This window comes from Scardinius erythrophthalmus (assembly GCF_964197995.2).
Source record: "Scardinius erythrophthalmus genome assembly, chromosome: 2".
Taxonomy (NCBI): domain Eukaryota; kingdom Metazoa; phylum Chordata; class Actinopteri; order Cypriniformes; family Leuciscidae; genus Scardinius; species Scardinius erythrophthalmus.
Genome location: NC_138222.1, coordinates 54,335,753 through 54,353,667, shown reverse-complemented (window position 1 = coordinate 54,353,667; position 17,915 = coordinate 54,335,753). Strand labels below are relative to the sequence as shown.

Below are 17,915 nucleotides of genomic sequence, written 5' to 3'. Positions count from 1 at the left end.
ACAGAGTCTGCTCTGTCTATTTTGCACGTGAAATGTTTTGGAGATTTACCCCTTCATTGCTGTATGTTTTATTTTTTTTTTGTATCATGGCTGATTAGCAGTTTGTACCACCAAATGATTCTCTGAGTTTTTGTATTTTTTCATATTTCTCATTCATTTTCTGTCTGTCATTTTTGACCTTGATTGTACCAAGTGTTACTTTTTATTTATTTATTTCCTGATTATGTCAATGTCATAGCTAATGCGACAAAAGTCACTAAATGTCATCCCATTCCGATGAAGCAAAACAAATTCCATTAATTTCCCCCTTTTTTTTTTGACAGCAAAGTGTTATTTTTTATTTTTCATGATTCTCCTACAATTCTGAATTGACAACTAAAGAAAATAACGTACGTACTTTATAGGTTTGACAAAATTTTAGCTCCTGCAATTTAATTAAAACTACTTTAATGATTTTTTTAAAATCGTAATGCCTGATTCAATGACTCGCTAATAAAGACTTCATAAATGGATGAATCAGTGATTTTGAACAAATCTCTTAAATGATTCAATGACTTTTGTTCAGAAGTCTTGTCGCCACCTACTGGTCTAACGATGTAAACAATCTTGATTTGAAGCACCAAGTTACTTTCAAAAGATGATTTACTCCGTTTTTTTTCCTCAACATCAGTGTTTATATCAAAACTATAAACAAGTAAGATAGAAGTTATGATACTGTGTGTTTGAAAAGACCAATGTTCTGAATGATCTCAATGTTCGCTGTGATCGTACTTGTCCAAAAAAAAAAAAAAATCATATTCTTTAAAGTCACATAAAATTTCTTGAGCCGTTTAATTTGTGATGTCTGACATTTTCCAAACCTTTCAACATTTGGTATCTTTTGAAATACAAATCACAAAAATACAACATTTACAGTGTAATAGAAAAATACAAATATGAATCACAATGAATTAAAAACAGTTCTCTCGTTTCCTTCTAGCAATGGATTTTATATGCTAAATTTTCTGTCATTAGAAGAACTGAAATCTCATCATAATACTTTAACATGTCCTAGTGTGGATCACACAAACTTTCATTGCACAGCAGGAGTCCCTCCTCATCCAGGGACACAGAGCCACCAACAGCTGCGTGTTGGTTACACCTCTCAGTCTCCAGGGCCTCAGTGCTGTCCCGGTGACCGCTGGCCTTCTCCAGCCCCAGGTTGATGTAGTGGGACTCCCTGCTGGCCTTCAGGGGTGGAAGATCAGACAGAAGCGCTTTGAGGCTCTGGCCCAGCTCTCCGAAACCTGGCCTCTGAGAGGGATCTTTGTGCCAGCAGCTCAACATAACCTCATATCTGACAGAGAAAGAGTCAAAGGAAAAATGGAGGAGAGTAGCAGAAAAAAAGAAATCACAAAAAGCACCACAAGACTGAATCATCTTCCAGATCTGCAGTTTAAAAACTACTCTAGCCATTTATGTTTCTAGACCATGCACAAAACATTATTATATGATATGATTTAGTAATAACTGCTGTGACGAAGGATTCCTATAACAGACCTAAACTGTTCTTACTAACCCTGATTTCATCTTGTCGGTCTTGCAACAGACAATTGTTGGTAAAGACTTAGTCACAGTTTCCTGATAAGCAGAATAGTCTAATAATCTATAAAAAAAATTCCGGTAAAATAGGCAAATTCCTTACAATTTGCTGTCATTGTCCCCTTGTGCGAGACGGTGTCCTTTTTCCAGGAAGTCCAGGAGCTCATGATTGGAGACACCTGGATACGGCGTCTTCCCCCTGGATGTGATCTCCCACATGGTTATTCCAAACGACCACTGTGAGACATAAGGAAGATCACAGTTGATAAAATAGCTTGAAGGACGTTGGTGGGTGAATCTCACAAAAAAAAAATGTCTGGGTCATATTTTTTCCGAAAAAATCAATTTCATTTAACCTTAAGAAATAATTATGTTTATAGGACAATTTCCACCCAAATAGTTTATTTTTCTAAAATAAAAAAAAATAAAAAAAAAAAATAAAAAAGTTTGTTATTGTTGTAAAATGTTTTATTTTATTTATATATATATATATATATATATATATATATATATATATATATATATATATATATATATATATATATCATTAATATGCTCAGTGTTTAATATTCAAAATATAATTTCTACGGGGTTTTTTTCTTCTGCTTTTGGGTGATGTACCCCATGATTTTGAAGGGTTTTGTGAGATTCACCAGTGGTGAATTTATAATAACATAAAGTACATACACAAACTATGAGTGTCAGTGTTGAAAAGTACTGTATTAAAGGGGCTACATCTGTATGCAAGAATTTTCAAGTAGTAATCGCTTTCTTACTGGCAATGTGTGAACAGCTAGTAACAAAACTTAAAAAACTAGAGCCTGTATATGATAGACTCTAGACGGATTTTTATGTGAAAGACTCGTGATGTTTTTACCGGGAAAATCAGATGTGACGTTTGCACTCAGGAACGTCTCTTCCACTCAGACACATGCAATGAATAGGCTTACAAATGTTAATGCCGAAAGAGCTACTCTGTACTGTAATGTCAATTTGTCATGCATAGAAAAGGGATTAATTCAAACTATAGTTCCACATAGTCAGATCTATATAGTCTATAGTCTCAAATATACTTTAGAATCAAATTATCATATACAGTGCAACTTCATCATGATGCCGGTGAATTTCAGAAGTTGTGCAAACATATCCACATCGCTATGATCAGATGCTTTCTTAACTGCTGTTTTCTCACCGCTGCCATTTTTGTTGAGCGTTTATATTGTTATTGAAAGGAAAGCGCACAGCACTTATTTAAATATTCATCTAAAAGTGGCTTTCAGCAGGACGGCATCGGGATGTTCATTAGCAGTATGTCGCTGCAAAGGTATTTCCAACTTCTTTAATTTTACTTATAAGCTAAGAATGAAAAAGAACTTCGCCGTGAGTATATCGGGGCTTTGAATCATGTATCTTTTGTATGTTGTGTGTGCAAGTTTCTGGCTGCAGTTCACTTAACGGCCACCGGTGTCGCTGTTAACAAGGGTTTCTGAATCGACACACAGTATAGCCCCTTTAATACTGTATTGGATGAGTAAATAGGACTGACCACATCACTCTTGGTGGTGAACACGTTGTCAGACACGCTCTCTAATGCCATCCACTTTACAGGCAATTTAATAGTCCAGTTCTTATGCCTATAGTAGTTACTGGAATAGATCTGCTTAGACAGGCCAAAGTCAGCCACACACACACGCAGGTCATCGCCCAACCTGTGAAAGTGATCCCAGCATTGGGAGAATGAGGGGGGAGAATTTGTTCATTAGGTGTGGCTTCTCAAAGACAATAGAAGTATTAACAGGATGTTGTTGTAAAATGCGCTCTGTGTTGCCCTCCTGTGGACTCACATGCAGTTGCGGGCAGCCAGGTCTCTGTGTAAGAAACCCTGAAGGCTGAGATACTCCATTCCTGCAGCGATGTCAATCATAAAATGTAGAAGCCTCTGATAAGGCAAACACTGAGGAGAAGAGATCAGTTTAAATGATAGGAACATATATGATCAGATTTGTGGTTATTTTACTGTTAACACTTAAACTTGTATATAAAAAACAAGAGTCAAAAGGACAAGTCCATAAGAAGGTGTCGTAAATTAGTTTTTCTCGGTATGCGATACTCACCATGGGAACATCTCCATAGCGGGTTGCTTTGAGGAAGCTGTGTAGGTCTCTATGTTTCATGAATGGAAGAATAACAAGTGGTACAATGATGAAGGACTCTGGGTCTCGCTCTAGTACAACCCCTGTTGGACGCAAGTATAAAATAACCTCATCAAATCTGTACTAGAGAAACTCTATGATGGACCGATTAACGATAATACTGTCTTATCCACCTTATTTTGCAACGTCGGTAAGCTATTTTCTATGGATGTGCGAGACTTCCTATTCATTAGCTGCCAAAGATATGTATAGGCCTGCCCGCTTAAGACTTCACCATTTTGGAACAGTTAAATACGTTTTTTGACTTTTTAGTATCAATATGTTAGCCTACTGTTATATATAAGCTAGTGTGCTAGCTTACAAGGTGAAAAACAAGGTGGATACATCATGTACAGTAGATCTAGCTCCATCCCTCCCAGTCAAAAGTGACCTTGACTGGCTGCTGATTATCACAGTGTTGGAACGATGCCAATTACATTTATACACATTAGAGTTGCCATGATCCATTTAACTCTTACAATGGTACAACCCCCCTATAATTCAGCAGGTCAAAGACACACAGGAGGTAAAAGTCAAGCAAATCCCACTGTTACTGTTCAGCTACGGGCGTCACCAGGGGAACTAGTGGAAGTTCACACTTTGCCCTTGGCTTGGACAGACCTACAGGCCACAGATGACCAGTTGCCATGGAAACGTCTGTGCCATTTGAAATCAGGTTATCCACAATGTTCCACTCCAGCTAGACATAAATTATACATTTTAGCCTAGATACCAAACAGTAAATAATGTCGTTCAGCAGAGACATACCAAGCAATTTAACGACATTCACATGGTCAAAATGCTTCATAATTTCGGCCTCCTTGAGGAACGACTCCAGATCTTCTTTACTGTAGATGGCTTCTACAATTCAACAGGAAAGTTTAATGACATTATGCATGAAAGAGGTTGATTTAATAACTGTGTAAACGACATTGTCTCAAGTGTCTAGTGCTTAATTCTAAATAAAGACAACACTTTTGAATGCATTATCAGAAATGTTCACTGTCGCGTGCTCTCTGCACTATACACACACACACACACCTTTTGAGGTTTTCACAGCCACTCTGATATCTTGTCCTTTTTGATGAGAAAATATGCCTTCATAAACGGCCCCAAATTCTCCTGCAGATAGAGAAATTCCAGTATGAAAATTCATTTTGACACTCAAACTGTTTCTAATTGAATTGTTCCTTAAATATGAACTTTATGTAACTTAAAATAAAATAACTTAAGAACAGTTATTAAAAATCTTTTTTAAAAAATGTCTATAACTTATATGAATGTATATGTGGAAGTGTAGGCCTACTACCAATCAAAAGTTTGGGACAGTTAGGACTCTTAAATAAATTGAAAATTGAAAAAAAGAGCATTTATTTGAAATGGAAATCATTTGTAACATTATAAATGACCCCTAAACTTTTGAACAGTAGAGTTTCTCTCATAGGTCTTATAACTGGTTACCATTTCATTTAGGTTTATATATATGTCACTTTGATATATATATATATTTTTTTTTGGTCGTCATTTATGATTTCAGATACAGTAGTGGCTAAAAGTGATGTCTGGAGGGGATTGGTTTGTGGATTTGTTTTCAATGACCCTACGAGTTTGAATAAACCATCAAAATAGAGGAAAATATTTTGTATTTGCATGCGTTCATAATTTCTTTGTATGACAGCCTGGCCAAAAATATGGCATGTTCCACCGCGTTATCACAAATGAAATAAAAATTACTTCGCATTTTGCTTAGGCTACAATCTTAAACTTAAAAATCTTTTTAATCGTTTGAATAAAGGGTAAAGATGTCAATTTTCCTATGCTTGACATCACTTTTGGCCACTACTGTATGTGTAATACTGCTAACAAGAGACCTAGGGCAAATTTAAGTCAGTGTATACCTTTCCCAAGTATTCGACACATTGTCAACTTTGTGCGATCCACCAGCACATCTTGAAGACCGCACAGCATGTCACTCATTCCTTCCAACACCTGAACTGAGCCTGATACTGACAAAGACAAAAAGAAAGAGAATAATATCTGGGTTAATAAACCAATTATCTAAAATATGATAGATCTGTCTTAAACTGTGCTCAGAGTTGCCCTGCATTGAAAAGTCAGAGCTTTCAATATGAACATTTCTCACCAAATTATAGAAAGCAGGATAGATTCTGATCAGCTGTCAATGTTTTTACCATTTAGCAGCTAAAAATATCATTCTGAAAGTGATTCCATCGTTCCTCTGTGCCATTATCGTTAGTGGTGGTGTGGACTTTTATATTTAATACGATTTCACAACTATATTTTTATTATTATCGTTACAGTTAGCGTCCTTGATGTGAGCAGGCCTTTACTGTGTGAAAACTATGAAAATATTTCATGACATTTCAACTATTTAAATAAACATGAAATGTGACACTGGACCACAAAACCAGTCATAATGAATAAATAAGCTTTCCATTGATGTATGGTTTGTTAGGATAGGACAATATTTGGCCGAGATACAACTATGTGAAGATCTGGAATCTGAGGGTGCAAAAAAAAAATCGAAACATTGAGAAAATCGTCTTTAAAGTTGTCCATTTATGTTCGTGATTATGGTGCATTCACTCACAAAAATAAATGTTTTATATATTTACGGTAGGAAATTTACAAAATATCTTCATGGAACATGATCTTTACTTAATATCCAAATGATTTTTGGCATAAAAGAAAAATCGATAATTTTGACCCATACAATGTATTGTTGGCTATTGCCGCAAATATACCCGTGTGACTTGTGACTGGTTTTGTGATCCAGGGTCACAAATAATGTTAAAGTTCTTCTAAAGGTTCCTAGGTTAGAGGTGTTTTCACGGCTGGTAACACACTTGGTCTGAGGTTTGAATGTCAATATGAAAGTACAGAAATGAACTGACACAGTGACTTATCACTCAGGCATACTTGTGTGTTGAAGCGGGTCAGCATGCAGTCGTTCATATCCGGAATAACACTGAGACGCTCTCTCTCCATGTGTTGTACTTCTGGGAGGATGAGGCCTACATTCGCCACTCTGATTTGCTGCATTTTTGCTGCCCTCCCTATAAGCTGCATGAAAATGATTATTTTAATTGTGTAAAAAGAATTTGACAGCTGTGATCACAAATACTTTGAGCTTTTTAGGGATTTGCAAGACCCCAAATTATACTCTTCCTGTAGTCCGAAACTCAAATATATACATTTTATACAACATTTATCCTAATTATTCCTGCATTATAAGGAGGTGAAACAGATGAAGACTCACTATTGACCAGCTCAGAGTTAGCTGTGTGTTCTTGTTGTTTACGACGTTGATACCGAGCCACACCAGACCTCGATACGAGCTCTGTTTCTTGACCTGCACTGAACACACACACACACACACACACACACACACACACACACACACAGAACAAAACAGTCAATATATTCTATGCAAACACACACACATACACATATACATATATATATATATATCAAACTATTGTCATGCAAACTAGTTTTAGCTCAGAGCCACAAACAGACTAAACAAATGTAAAGCTACAGAACCAGAGAAGTGTCTGTATTGTAGAATCAACCAATCACATGCTTCCCAGGTCAAACTGGACATTTCTTAGTCATTATTCAGTGTATATAATCTGTATAAAGTACACAGTGTATCATTACATCTCTTACAGTCATAATATACTGCTTTTACAAACATTTAATATAAAAGCAGGATGAAATTACCATTTCCCAGAGATTTTGAAGGATGGAGACTGTTGCATGAACATCTGCATTTTCAAAGAATTTTACCTGAGCTTGTGACGCCTTACAAAGATGAATACAGCAGCTATGAGAAGAAAAAGGATGCCACACACGAGAACAGCAGTTAGGACAGGGAAGAGTCCCGGTCTGGAATCGGCTTTTGGGTCAGGACTGGAACCTGCTATTGGGACAGGCCTGGAATCAGCTTTTGGGTCAGGACTGGAATCCGCTATTGGGTCAGGACTGGAATCCGCTATTGGGTCAGGACTGGAATCCGCTATTGGGTCAGGACTGGAATCCGCTATTGGGTCAGGACTGGAATCCGCTATTGGGTCAGGACTGGATTCAGCTTTTGGGTCAGGACTGGAACCTGCTATTGGGACATGAGTGGGCTTTGTGAATGGATCTCTTCCTGAAACACACACATAAACATATATAGGTAGTTGCTGTAGTAAATTAGCTCAAAGGGGAAATATTAATAATTAATCAAAACTTGTTATAATTAATTATGCATATTTGGATCAGTTAATCGGATTAACTTGATGTAGCTAAATTAATATTACAATCAACTAATCAGTTTGCCCAGCGAACACTCAGAATTGATTATTTATTCATTCTAAGAAAGGGTATTTTACACGGCCACAGAAAAAAACTCTTTCTTAGCATGTCTAGCTCTTAGAGCGTGTCACAAGACCAGGAATTGTTTAAGTAAGGGATAATGTATAGTGAGCCGGTTGTTATAGTGAATAACAACCCCGACAGGCTGAACGGGATCCCGACGCGAAGCGGAGGGATCTTGAATCAGCCTGAAGGGGTTGTTATTCACTATAACAACCGGCTCACTATACATTATCCCGCTTATTACATGGCTACCTACAAAATAAATAAATAATTTGCCGCGAATTATTGATTTAAAAAGGGGTTATTGATTTAAAAACGATTGTATTGCTTCCGCTAAAGAAAATAGTCCGTTCCGCGTCCATAGCAACGCGCTGTTTTTCATGGCAACGGTCTGTTATACTTCGCAGCGGTCTGTTATAAAGAAATAACAGACCGCATTCTATATTGGAATTCAGCCAAGCCATGTAATAAGTGACATTAAGTGCAGGCAGAATCAGGGAACTCACATGTAATATGCACAAAGTTGTATGAACTAAATAACTTCATATATGAAAGAACGGTCAGCTTCTTGTTTCAAAGCACCTGAGGAATTAACCGCTTATCCTAAACCTCCCCTTGTGAAAAAGAAGTGTGCTTTATTGTATTGAAAGCGTACTTTTTGTGTACTTCAAATCTTCAAAAAGTGCCCTTGCAGATAATATAATTAAAATGAAAGGCCACTTAAGTATACTTGAAGAGAATAAACTTTAATGACAATATTTCTTAACACAAATAAGAGCACTTTTTCAAAAATGCACTTTGTAATAATGTCTTGTTAAGTTTTACTTCAAGAAAGTACACTTTCAGGAAAGGGATCTGTGCTGGGGCTTTTTTAACCTCTGAGGACACTCTCTCTTCCCATGGGTCAGTGAGCAATAGTTGCAATAGTTTTTTCTTCATTATTGTGACGTATCCTAATGAAACGGCTTCTCGAACAAGAAAAAAATGTTGGGCAGGACTTGATTTTGTCTATTGGTTTTGACTGCATCATTGTGGTTTGCTATTGGTCGATATCATGTGCGTGACAGGTTGCCCCGCCCTTGCGCCGGTAAACACATCATGTCATCAGAGAAGAGAGTAGACGTCACAGCAAGAGGGAGGGGAAGTTATTTTTAATGTAGATTTTGAGTGCATATTCATTAAAAAACAGGTAAATCATAATAAATACTGCAGTATTACATAAGAAGTCAAATTTGATTTCATTTTTACTTTAAAAAGGGTAGTTCACTCCAAAATTTTACTATAACCTTCACCTGTATGATTTTTTTTTTCAGTGAAAAGCAAAATCAGTCCAAGCTGCTCTTTTACAAACAACAAAAGTGGGTGGTCATTTCAAAAGTGGGTGGTCACTGCTTAGATCGAACGCAAGATGCTTGACTAATAATTTTTTTTTTTTTTACCTTTGCAACTGTTTCCGTCAGTTTCGTGTCCTGCATCACAGACACATGACCCCTGCGGTGGTGGACCCCACGTCCCGTTTGATCGACACTCCATCTGCGGGCTAGAGATCTCCACAGAGCCGTTCACACACACTCCTCTCCTCAAACCTCCTGCTACCGTTTCCTCAAACTCCATTTGGTTCCATGCAAATGCTGGACATTTCATGAAGAACACCTGGATCGAAGCAATGTAAGTGCACTTACCGCTGTAAGAAAATCCCAGGCGAAAGCCATTCTGAGAGATCTTTCTCAAATTAAGGTTCTTAGCATGGGTCAGGTTCTCATCCCGAGGAACAGTACCGGGAGGAAATGGATGCGCGACTCTGATCCCGAAAACAGGTGTTTGTGGTCTTTTAAAGTCCTGATTCTGAGCTTGGTTAGATTCTTGCACATAGATATATAGAGGGTGCTGGTCCTCTTGGGCAAAACTTAGGTCAAGTAGAAACTCTTGGGCATCTTGTTTGGGGATCCAGTTGGTCCATAATGTTTTGGGATTTGTTCTGAAATCGGGGTTACAAGCTTGGTAGATCGAGTGTGCATAGTCCTTTCCAAGCTGCATTCGTGTTTCCTTCCACTTACATTAACCAAAAGAGAAGCGAATTGTTATTTTAAATATTTTTTTTTAAAAAAACATTTACCTATATGAAATAATTCATCTGTTGACATGTTTTAGTTGGTCTATTATCTGTACATTAAAATACACACTACTATTCAAAAGTTTGAGGTCAATAAGATTATTTATTTTTTGAGAGAAACACTTCAATTAATAAGGGAGCGTTACATTGATCAAAAAGACATTTATAATGTTATAAAACATTCCTATTTCAAATAAATGATGTTCTTTTTTTAAACATTCAATTCAAAGAATCTTAAAAAAAAAATGTTTCACGATTTCCAGAAAAATATGAAACCGTTTACAGAAACTGTTTTCAACATTGACAATTGTAATAAGTGTTTCTTGAGCAGCAAATCCGCATATTAGAATGATTCACGTGACACTGAAGACTGGAGTAATGATGCTGAAAATATAGCTTTGATCACAGGAATAAATTACATTTTAAAACAATAATTAAAATATCAAACTATTTCACAATATTACCATTTTATTGTATTTTTATAAAATAAATGCAGGCATCCTTGGTCATCCAGGCATCCTTGAGCACAAGAGACTAAAAACTTTTTTTTTTAAATGACTGACCCAAAACATTTGAACTGTAGTGTATTGTATTTAGATAAATTAAACAAATAGTAATAAAAGTACCTTTTACAAATATTTATAAAAATGGGTAATTCCCGGAAATGGGTGCCTTTTTTTATTGTGAAAAGAGTCATTTTCTTTCTTAAGATTTTATCAGAAAAATATGCTTTTTAGATGTGTATAGATGGTTCTTCATAGGCATATTTTATATAGTCATTTTTTTATGAGATATATATAATGATAGCTATTCCTTAAATTATAGCTTAAAAAAGGAACATAGTTGACAATTTATTTACCTTTAACTATACTAGCCAATGCCATGCTAGCCATACTAGCAACTATACTTGGTCATGAGACCATAATGCATTTATTATAAATATAATTATTACTGATGTATTTCTACAGACATCCTGTTATATATAAAATAGTTAGGCATGGCATTTTTGTAGAAGTATTAAGAAAATGCATAGCCTATTATAAAACATAGTAAAATTTACCAGCCTTCCATTGTTCAAGTCATTGTTTAAAGGAACACACACACACACACAAAAAAAAAAAACACCCCTATTTTTTTTGGAATAACTCATTAGAAAATAAATAGGTAAATAAATAAACTGCCACTTACAGCTTTTGGTGGTGAAAATGTCCATTGTAGTCTGCTCTGTTCGCTTGAATCAAAGATTTCTTCTAAAAAAATATCAATTTTTATATTTATTTATTTAATTTCCATAATAAAAGCACTGCTATGAAACCTTAGTCTTACCTCTGATTGGTGTTAACTGTGCTGTGGTGACAATCCATAAAATGCTAAATAAAAATAATAATACATTGAAAACCAGGTTCATTTTCGTCTTCTTCCTTTATACTGACAAGCATAGAGGTTTGTATTTTTCCCCCTTTACTTCCTAATAGAGTCGAAAGTTTCAGTTCAGTGTTAACATGAGCACACGCGCTAATGAATCATCTTTTATAAAAAAAAAATCATATTGACTTTTGCTATGATAGTATTTATATAGAGTTTTAGAGAACTCGCCTTTGCCTATGAAGTGAAACTTCTGTTCTGCACTTTCTGTTACTGAAATCCAGAGCCGAACGGGAGTCTTGGGAACTTCTGCACGTACTGATGATGACCGCATGCTTCCCTTAAAACTAAACTGCAGAATACTTGTAAACATGTAGACTGCTTTTGTACATAGATGTTTTGCTCAATCACAACCAAGTTTGGATGCAAAAGAATCTTAAAACGATTTTATTTCCCAAAGACATGTCAACTGTATTGAATTAGCTGACATCAGGACTTTTCAAAAGCAATTCACTGTGCAACCCAATACAAATAACATCAAATTATAACATTTCAAACAAGGTGTAAACAGGGCCAAAGATAATATCAATGCAAAAAGCTGAAAAATCTCTAAAACAACCAGTCACTCAGAAATAACCAACACACACACCCACACACACACACTCTTTAAGGGAGAAATTCTTGTGAAGTGGTTATTCACTGCTGAGAGTACATCTGCTTCTGCATTCTGTACCATTCATGGATGAAAGATGATGTTACATAATTATAATCCCAAAAATGACTTTTTTTCCATTCAGATACTTTAAAACAAAATTCTAACACTCAAAGTGCATGCACACACTCTCTTTGAACGATTCTATGCATTTATGCATACATGTCCTATGATATTTTAGGCTTCTTAAAATAGAACAGGCAACTCCTGTAACAGTATTTGGTGAGGGATCATATCAGGCAATATATGGAGAAATTTTGTGCTAAATGTTGTCTGTGTTGTCGACATTTATTTATTTATTTTTGCTGCATTTTAGTTTATTTAAACATATGACTTGCATAACAGAATGAAATCTCCTCCTCCTAATATTGCCTGATCCTTCTTTCAAACTCTTCAAACATATAATATTTTAACTAGTTTGACATGAGATATCTTAAAATAACTTGGCAGCAAATGACTTGTACACACAAGTTAAATAATGAACTAAATAACACTGCAAAGGCCACATGTACTATATAATTTTTTACTGAAAACGTAAAACAAGAAGTGTTGTCAGAACACTATTGACCAACTCTTAACTTTTTCAAACTAAATATTCTGAGACTAAAATGTCTCTAAAAGGAAACAACTCTTAATTTATCTGAAATGAGCATTCGTGCTGCTCAGACTTTTCACCATGAGGACTGAGGATGAATCTAGTCACAGTCTCCTTGTCATATATTGTAATGTCTGGTCCACACACACCTCAATAGTCCATCAGCTCAGTGTTTAAAGGGACAGTCCTGAATAAAAGCAGGTGCACCGCATCCCTCACTGTAACACACACTTCTCTTTCCGACTTCCATACTTCCTGCGTCTCATTTCTAGACCTCTCTCCAACCTCTCGTCCTCTTCAAGAGCCCTTGAGGAGAGAAAAAGAAAGAATGAGAATAAGTCAGACTAGACCCACGTACCGCCGTCAACGGAAGCCAGTGATTATAGTTTATAAAGTTATATAAATGGATATTTTTCCTACAAAAACATCTCACTTTGCTTCAGAAGGCCTTTATTAACCCCCTGGAGCCGTATGGATTACTTTTATGATGGATGGATGCATTTTTACAGGCTTCAAAATCTCAAGGGCTACTCAATCCCATTATAAAGCTAGGAAGAGCCAGGATATTTTTTTTAATATAGCCTGTGTTTGGCTGAAAGAAGAAAGTCATATACACATACGATGGCTTGAGGGTGAGTAACTTGTGGGATAATGTTCATTTTTGGGTGAACTAACCCTTTAAAACTCTGATATTCTGGCTGTTTTACACAGAAGAGTTAGACCAGGAATTCACAGAGAGCACAGAGTATATGTTGGTATCTGAATGAACCTCACCCTCTCTCTTTGGCATCTATGTCATGAACAAGCTCGTCCCTCTTGTTGACTAAAGACACCAGCTCCTGCAACAACAGCTGCTCTCTGGTTTTATGAGCCTGGGTTTTCTTCCATTCTTCAAAAGAAAAACAAATAATATGGATAATGAAGATATTTAGCCTCATGCTACTGATGAAACTACTTTATGAGTGGCAAAACATCTTTTAATATGTATAAAAACATGCAGATGCGTATATTCTCGGTCGGTCACAGTGATTTTGCCAAGTAAGACATGTTCCTAGATCAACATATTTAGTTGATCCTGGAACAACATTCCCGCCTGAAAATGTATTCCTAATTATATCCATACCCATAGCTTATACCTAAAATCATATGGAAATGATAGGCGAATCACATTGATGTAGAAACACCTAACCCTGGTTGTAAGCCTAAACTTGACAGAAACTGTAAACTTGTTCCTTTAATCTGATTGGTTGTTTGGAATGATGTTCCAGGATCAAAAAAGATGTCACGTTCACCAATTCTTAGAGATATAGTTCTCCATTTTACCTTCCACAGCCATTAGATCTTGCAGTTCTTTCTTCAGCAGCTCAAACCTCCTCTCCAAATCTTGCTCTTCTTGTCTGTCACACAGAAGGAATGATAAATGTTCAAATGATTCCTTAGAGGCCATCATCTAAATGAGTGGAACACACAAAGTAACTGAGAAAGAGTGTGAAAAGACATACAGTAACTGTAGATGGTCTTGTCTCCTGATCAAAGCGTTCTTCTTGTTGACCAGGGTAAACCACTCCTGGATGAGTATCTCTTCTTCTACACGATCACTACCTGTAAGTGCATGAATGATAAAAGCATTTAAATTGATAGCAAAGCTAAATTTACAGCATCTTAACTCCAGTCTTCAGAAATCATACTAATATGCTGATTTGGAGCTCAAAACACGTTTCTTCTTGTTATCAATGTTGAAAACAATTGTGCAAAAAAAGGAATTTTCAGGATCCTTTGATGAATAGAGTTCAAATAAACAGCAATTATTTGAAACACAAATCATTACTCTGCAAAATTTTTCATCCTTGCTGAAATAAATATGAATTTCTTTTTAAAAAAAAGAAAGAAAATGACTGACCCCAATCTTTTGAACAGTAGTGTACACTACCTTTCAAAGGTTTGTGGTCTATTTAAAGGTATAGCGGAGGATCTTTCCGAATTTTAGATAAGACCCGCCCTCTCCACTTTTTGAAAAGTTTGATTGATTCACCAGAATGATTGACAATTAGGAGGACCAATAGTATAGGCTATCCACCCGGAAGTAAAAAATCCTCCGCTATACCTTTAACAACGAATCCTGGATATATATATAGTTATATATATATATATATATATATATATATATATATATATATATATATATATATATATAAAATATATTGCTTGGTAAAAATAGGCACTCTAACTACTGTACTCAATGACTTACCAGATTCCATAAGTCTTCTGAGTTTCTTCTCCACAATGTCTGCTCTGCGATCTATCTGCCTCTGTTCAGCCTCCAGCGCCTGCATCTCACCAAGTACATATTGACTGATATCCTGCAAATAGAAATACACATCATAAAGTCTCAAACCCATGCATATGCATTTGCAACTTTTTCAAATATTGGTTTGGAGCTAACATGCATAAACCAAACTGTGTAAGACTTGGCAATATTTCAACTGATGTTAATCATCAAGTCACAAATAGAAAATCAATGAATGACCTGCTTGTCTCCTGCAGTGGCCTCTTCAACAACTTCTACGTTCCAATACAAGCAAGAGAGAAGAACACAGTCAACAACATTTCACAGTAGTTTACAATACAAAAACAGAATTTTGTTCATAAATTCTTACACTCTGCAGAAAACATGTTAAGCCTAAGTTATCAATTTGACAGTGTAAAAAAGTCTTTGAAAGGTGTGTTCTGAGTGAAATCTTACGGGACTCTGAACCTCCTCTGGCTGCCTCGGTTTCTGCTTGGACTGATGCAGTCTGGGTAAAAACATCATAATGTACAGCAGCTCAGTAATATAATACCATTTATACAGATTAACCAGTTATATGATCATTGAAAAATAAATACTCAAGTCAAGTCAAGTCAAGTTTATTTATATAGCGCTTTTCACAATACTCTCAAAGACGGAAAAAATATATAGTACGCTATACATAATACAACCCAGCTTCAAAAACAATATATCTCTCATATTATTACAATTTAAAAGAAATGTTTTCCATTTCAGTATCTTTTGAAATGTAATTTATTCCTGTGATGTCAAAGCTGAATTTTCAGCATCATTACTCCAGTCTTCAGCATCACACGATCCTTCAGAAATCATTCTAATATGATGATTTGATGATTTGTGGAGAAGCATGTGAGGTTTGCCGTCATAGGATTAGATTACATTTTAAAATATATTCAAATAGAAAACATGATATTGATATTTTTGATCAAATAAATGCAGTCTTGGTGAGGATAAAAGACTTATTTATTTATCTCAAACTTTTGACTAGTAGAGTATGTTTTTAATGTTTTACCTCTGTACTGCTCTGCTGTTCGTGTGGTTCAGGCTCATCCAGTGACTCTCCCCGCAGCTTCGATCTGCGTTTTTTTACAAGATCTGCATCCTTGACGTGAGAAAAAGCTTTTGCGGCGTGAGTTCTGGGTGGTGCCACCGGAGGCTGTGCAGACCCTGAACCTCCAGCCTGGCTCAGGCCCTGCGTTCGCTTCATTCTTGGAGGTGGAACCAAAGCACCGGCCTTTCCCTCCCTTTCAGGGAAGCTTCCGTTGGTCTCTAGAGTGAGTCCGCTGCTCTGAAGCCTTTCGGCACAGTAGCGAGCAGCGGCTTCGGGATCGGCTTCCTCCCTTTTTTCACCAACAGCATAACTGGACTCGCTGCTGTTCTTCTCGATCTGTATGACACTGAGCTCCTGGCCCATGAAACAGGTGCGGATCTGGTTGAGATACGTCATCACGATGAGCCTGTCGGGAACTGCCAGCAGCACCATGTCAGTGGGCTCTATCAGTCTGGAGATGCCCAGTTCAGCAAAGCCATCAAACGCCTATGAAGAGAAAAATCTTTTTTTACCATTTCCTGATCACAAGGAGAAAAAAAAAAGTTATTATCCAACATTAAAAGGGGTGGATCACCTTCTTGTTGTTGCGTTTAATGTCATACGGATCCAGCATTTCATAATTCCTAAAGACAAAATAGCAAACAAACATGATATTGAATAAGATGGAGTTGATCAAATATACATAACCCATTTAACATTTATGCCTTCTTCCACATTAAAACACCCACACTTTATCTGGATGGAAGTGATGCAGGATGGCACAGAAAGCAAGGCCGTTTCTCCACGAGGTGCTGAAGTTTGTTATTCGCACACCCTTGTAACCTTGTGTGACCTTTTGGCACCATTCCAACAGAGACTGGCTTGAATTCACCAAGGTCGTAATCTGGATTTGAACACAGAACAAATTAACCACTTGCTCATTAATATCACAATAGTAACAATCAACATAATAAAAAAACAGTTGATCCAACAACCTCTATTTCACTGGTCGGCGATGTGGGAGCTGTGAAACTTTCCTGAAGTTCCATGGCATCTGCTGCAGCTCTACGTTTATTACGAACAGGCACTGTGGGCTCGGTATTGGCCTCTCCTGAAACCTCAAGCTGATTGGCTGATTGGCTGACGTCTTCAGGGAACGAGGCACTTAAACGTTTCTTCACGCGAGGCATTGGAACAGGAAAACTTGAGGAATCTTCAGCTGCTTCTTGTCTAAATAAAAGAAACAAAAGAAATATTAAATAAAACTGCTGATTTCTACATCTAAATAAACCAATATTGTAAAAGAGTATTCAACTCATGTAAATACGTCTCTTTCAAGCATCAAAATAAGTTCAGAATTAGTTTCACAAAGCATGACATCAAAATTAAACAAAAGCACCAATGTCTTCATCTTTATCATACATTCATTTATTTTATTTACATTTTGCAATTTTTTCATAAAAGACAAACCGTTTAACTTAAAGGTCAAACCCTTAATGACTAAATTAACCATACATTGGCATTGTTTTTGAAAACCCAACATTGAGGAAGCAACATTATTGGTCAAAAGACAGAGCACCTCTAGTGACCAGTTACAGCACTTATAGAAAATAAAAAT

At 36.4% G+C, this 17,915-nt stretch overlaps 2 protein-coding genes across 7 annotated transcripts in view; both read right to left on the bottom strand.

Moving 5' to 3' along the window:
• Window positions 1–814: 814 nt before the first annotated feature.
• On the bottom strand, window positions 815–11,894 carry LOC308687152 (uncharacterized protein). Of its 2 annotated transcripts, XM_081359429.1 has the most exons (14): window positions 11,596–11,894; window positions 11,458–11,519; window positions 9,596–10,208; window positions 7,584–7,947; window positions 7,054–7,151; window positions 6,714–6,857; window positions 5,672–5,779; window positions 4,815–4,895; window positions 4,542–4,634; window positions 3,696–3,817; window positions 3,426–3,535; window positions 3,128–3,290; window positions 1,685–1,818; window positions 815–1,336 (listed from the first exon to the last, which is right to left on the bottom strand). In XM_081359429.1, the coding sequence occupies exons 1-14, from the start codon at window positions 11,675–11,677 to the stop codon at window positions 1,051–1,053; spliced, it is 2,460 nt and encodes an 819-aa protein (XP_081215555.1). In that variant the 5' UTR covers window positions 11,678–11,894; the 3' UTR covers window positions 815–1,050. The 2 variants fall into 2 exon arrangements, with proteins under 2 accessions (XP_081215555.1, XP_081215556.1); XM_081359430.1 differs by having other exon boundaries at window positions 11,454–11,688.
• Window positions 11,895–12,065: 171 nt separating this feature from the next.
• The window catches only part of ehbp1l1a (EH domain binding protein 1-like 1a), a 38,392-nt gene continuing 32,542 nt past the window's right edge, over window positions 12,066–17,915 (bottom strand). For all 5 annotated transcript variants that reach the window (XM_081359427.1, XM_081359423.1, XM_081359424.1 and 2 more), the window contains 11 exons: window positions 17,293–17,527; window positions 17,047–17,201; window positions 16,893–16,941; window positions 16,280–16,804; window positions 15,685–15,736; window positions 15,469–15,503; window positions 15,190–15,301; window positions 14,444–14,543; window positions 14,265–14,338; window positions 13,716–13,830; window positions 12,066–13,247 (listed from right to left, as the gene is read on the bottom strand). In XM_081359427.1, the coding sequence (XP_081215553.1) occupies window positions 13,157–13,247; window positions 13,716–13,830; window positions 14,265–14,338; window positions 14,444–14,543; window positions 15,190–15,301; window positions 15,469–15,503; window positions 15,685–15,736; window positions 16,280–16,804; window positions 16,893–16,941; window positions 17,047–17,201; window positions 17,293–17,527 (1,543 nt within the window). In that variant the 3' untranslated portion in view covers window positions 12,066–13,156. The remainder of the gene's footprint in view (window positions 13,248–13,715; window positions 13,831–14,264; window positions 14,339–14,443; window positions 14,544–15,189; window positions 15,302–15,468; window positions 15,504–15,684; window positions 15,737–16,279; window positions 16,805–16,892; window positions 16,942–17,046; window positions 17,202–17,292; window positions 17,528–17,915) is intronic.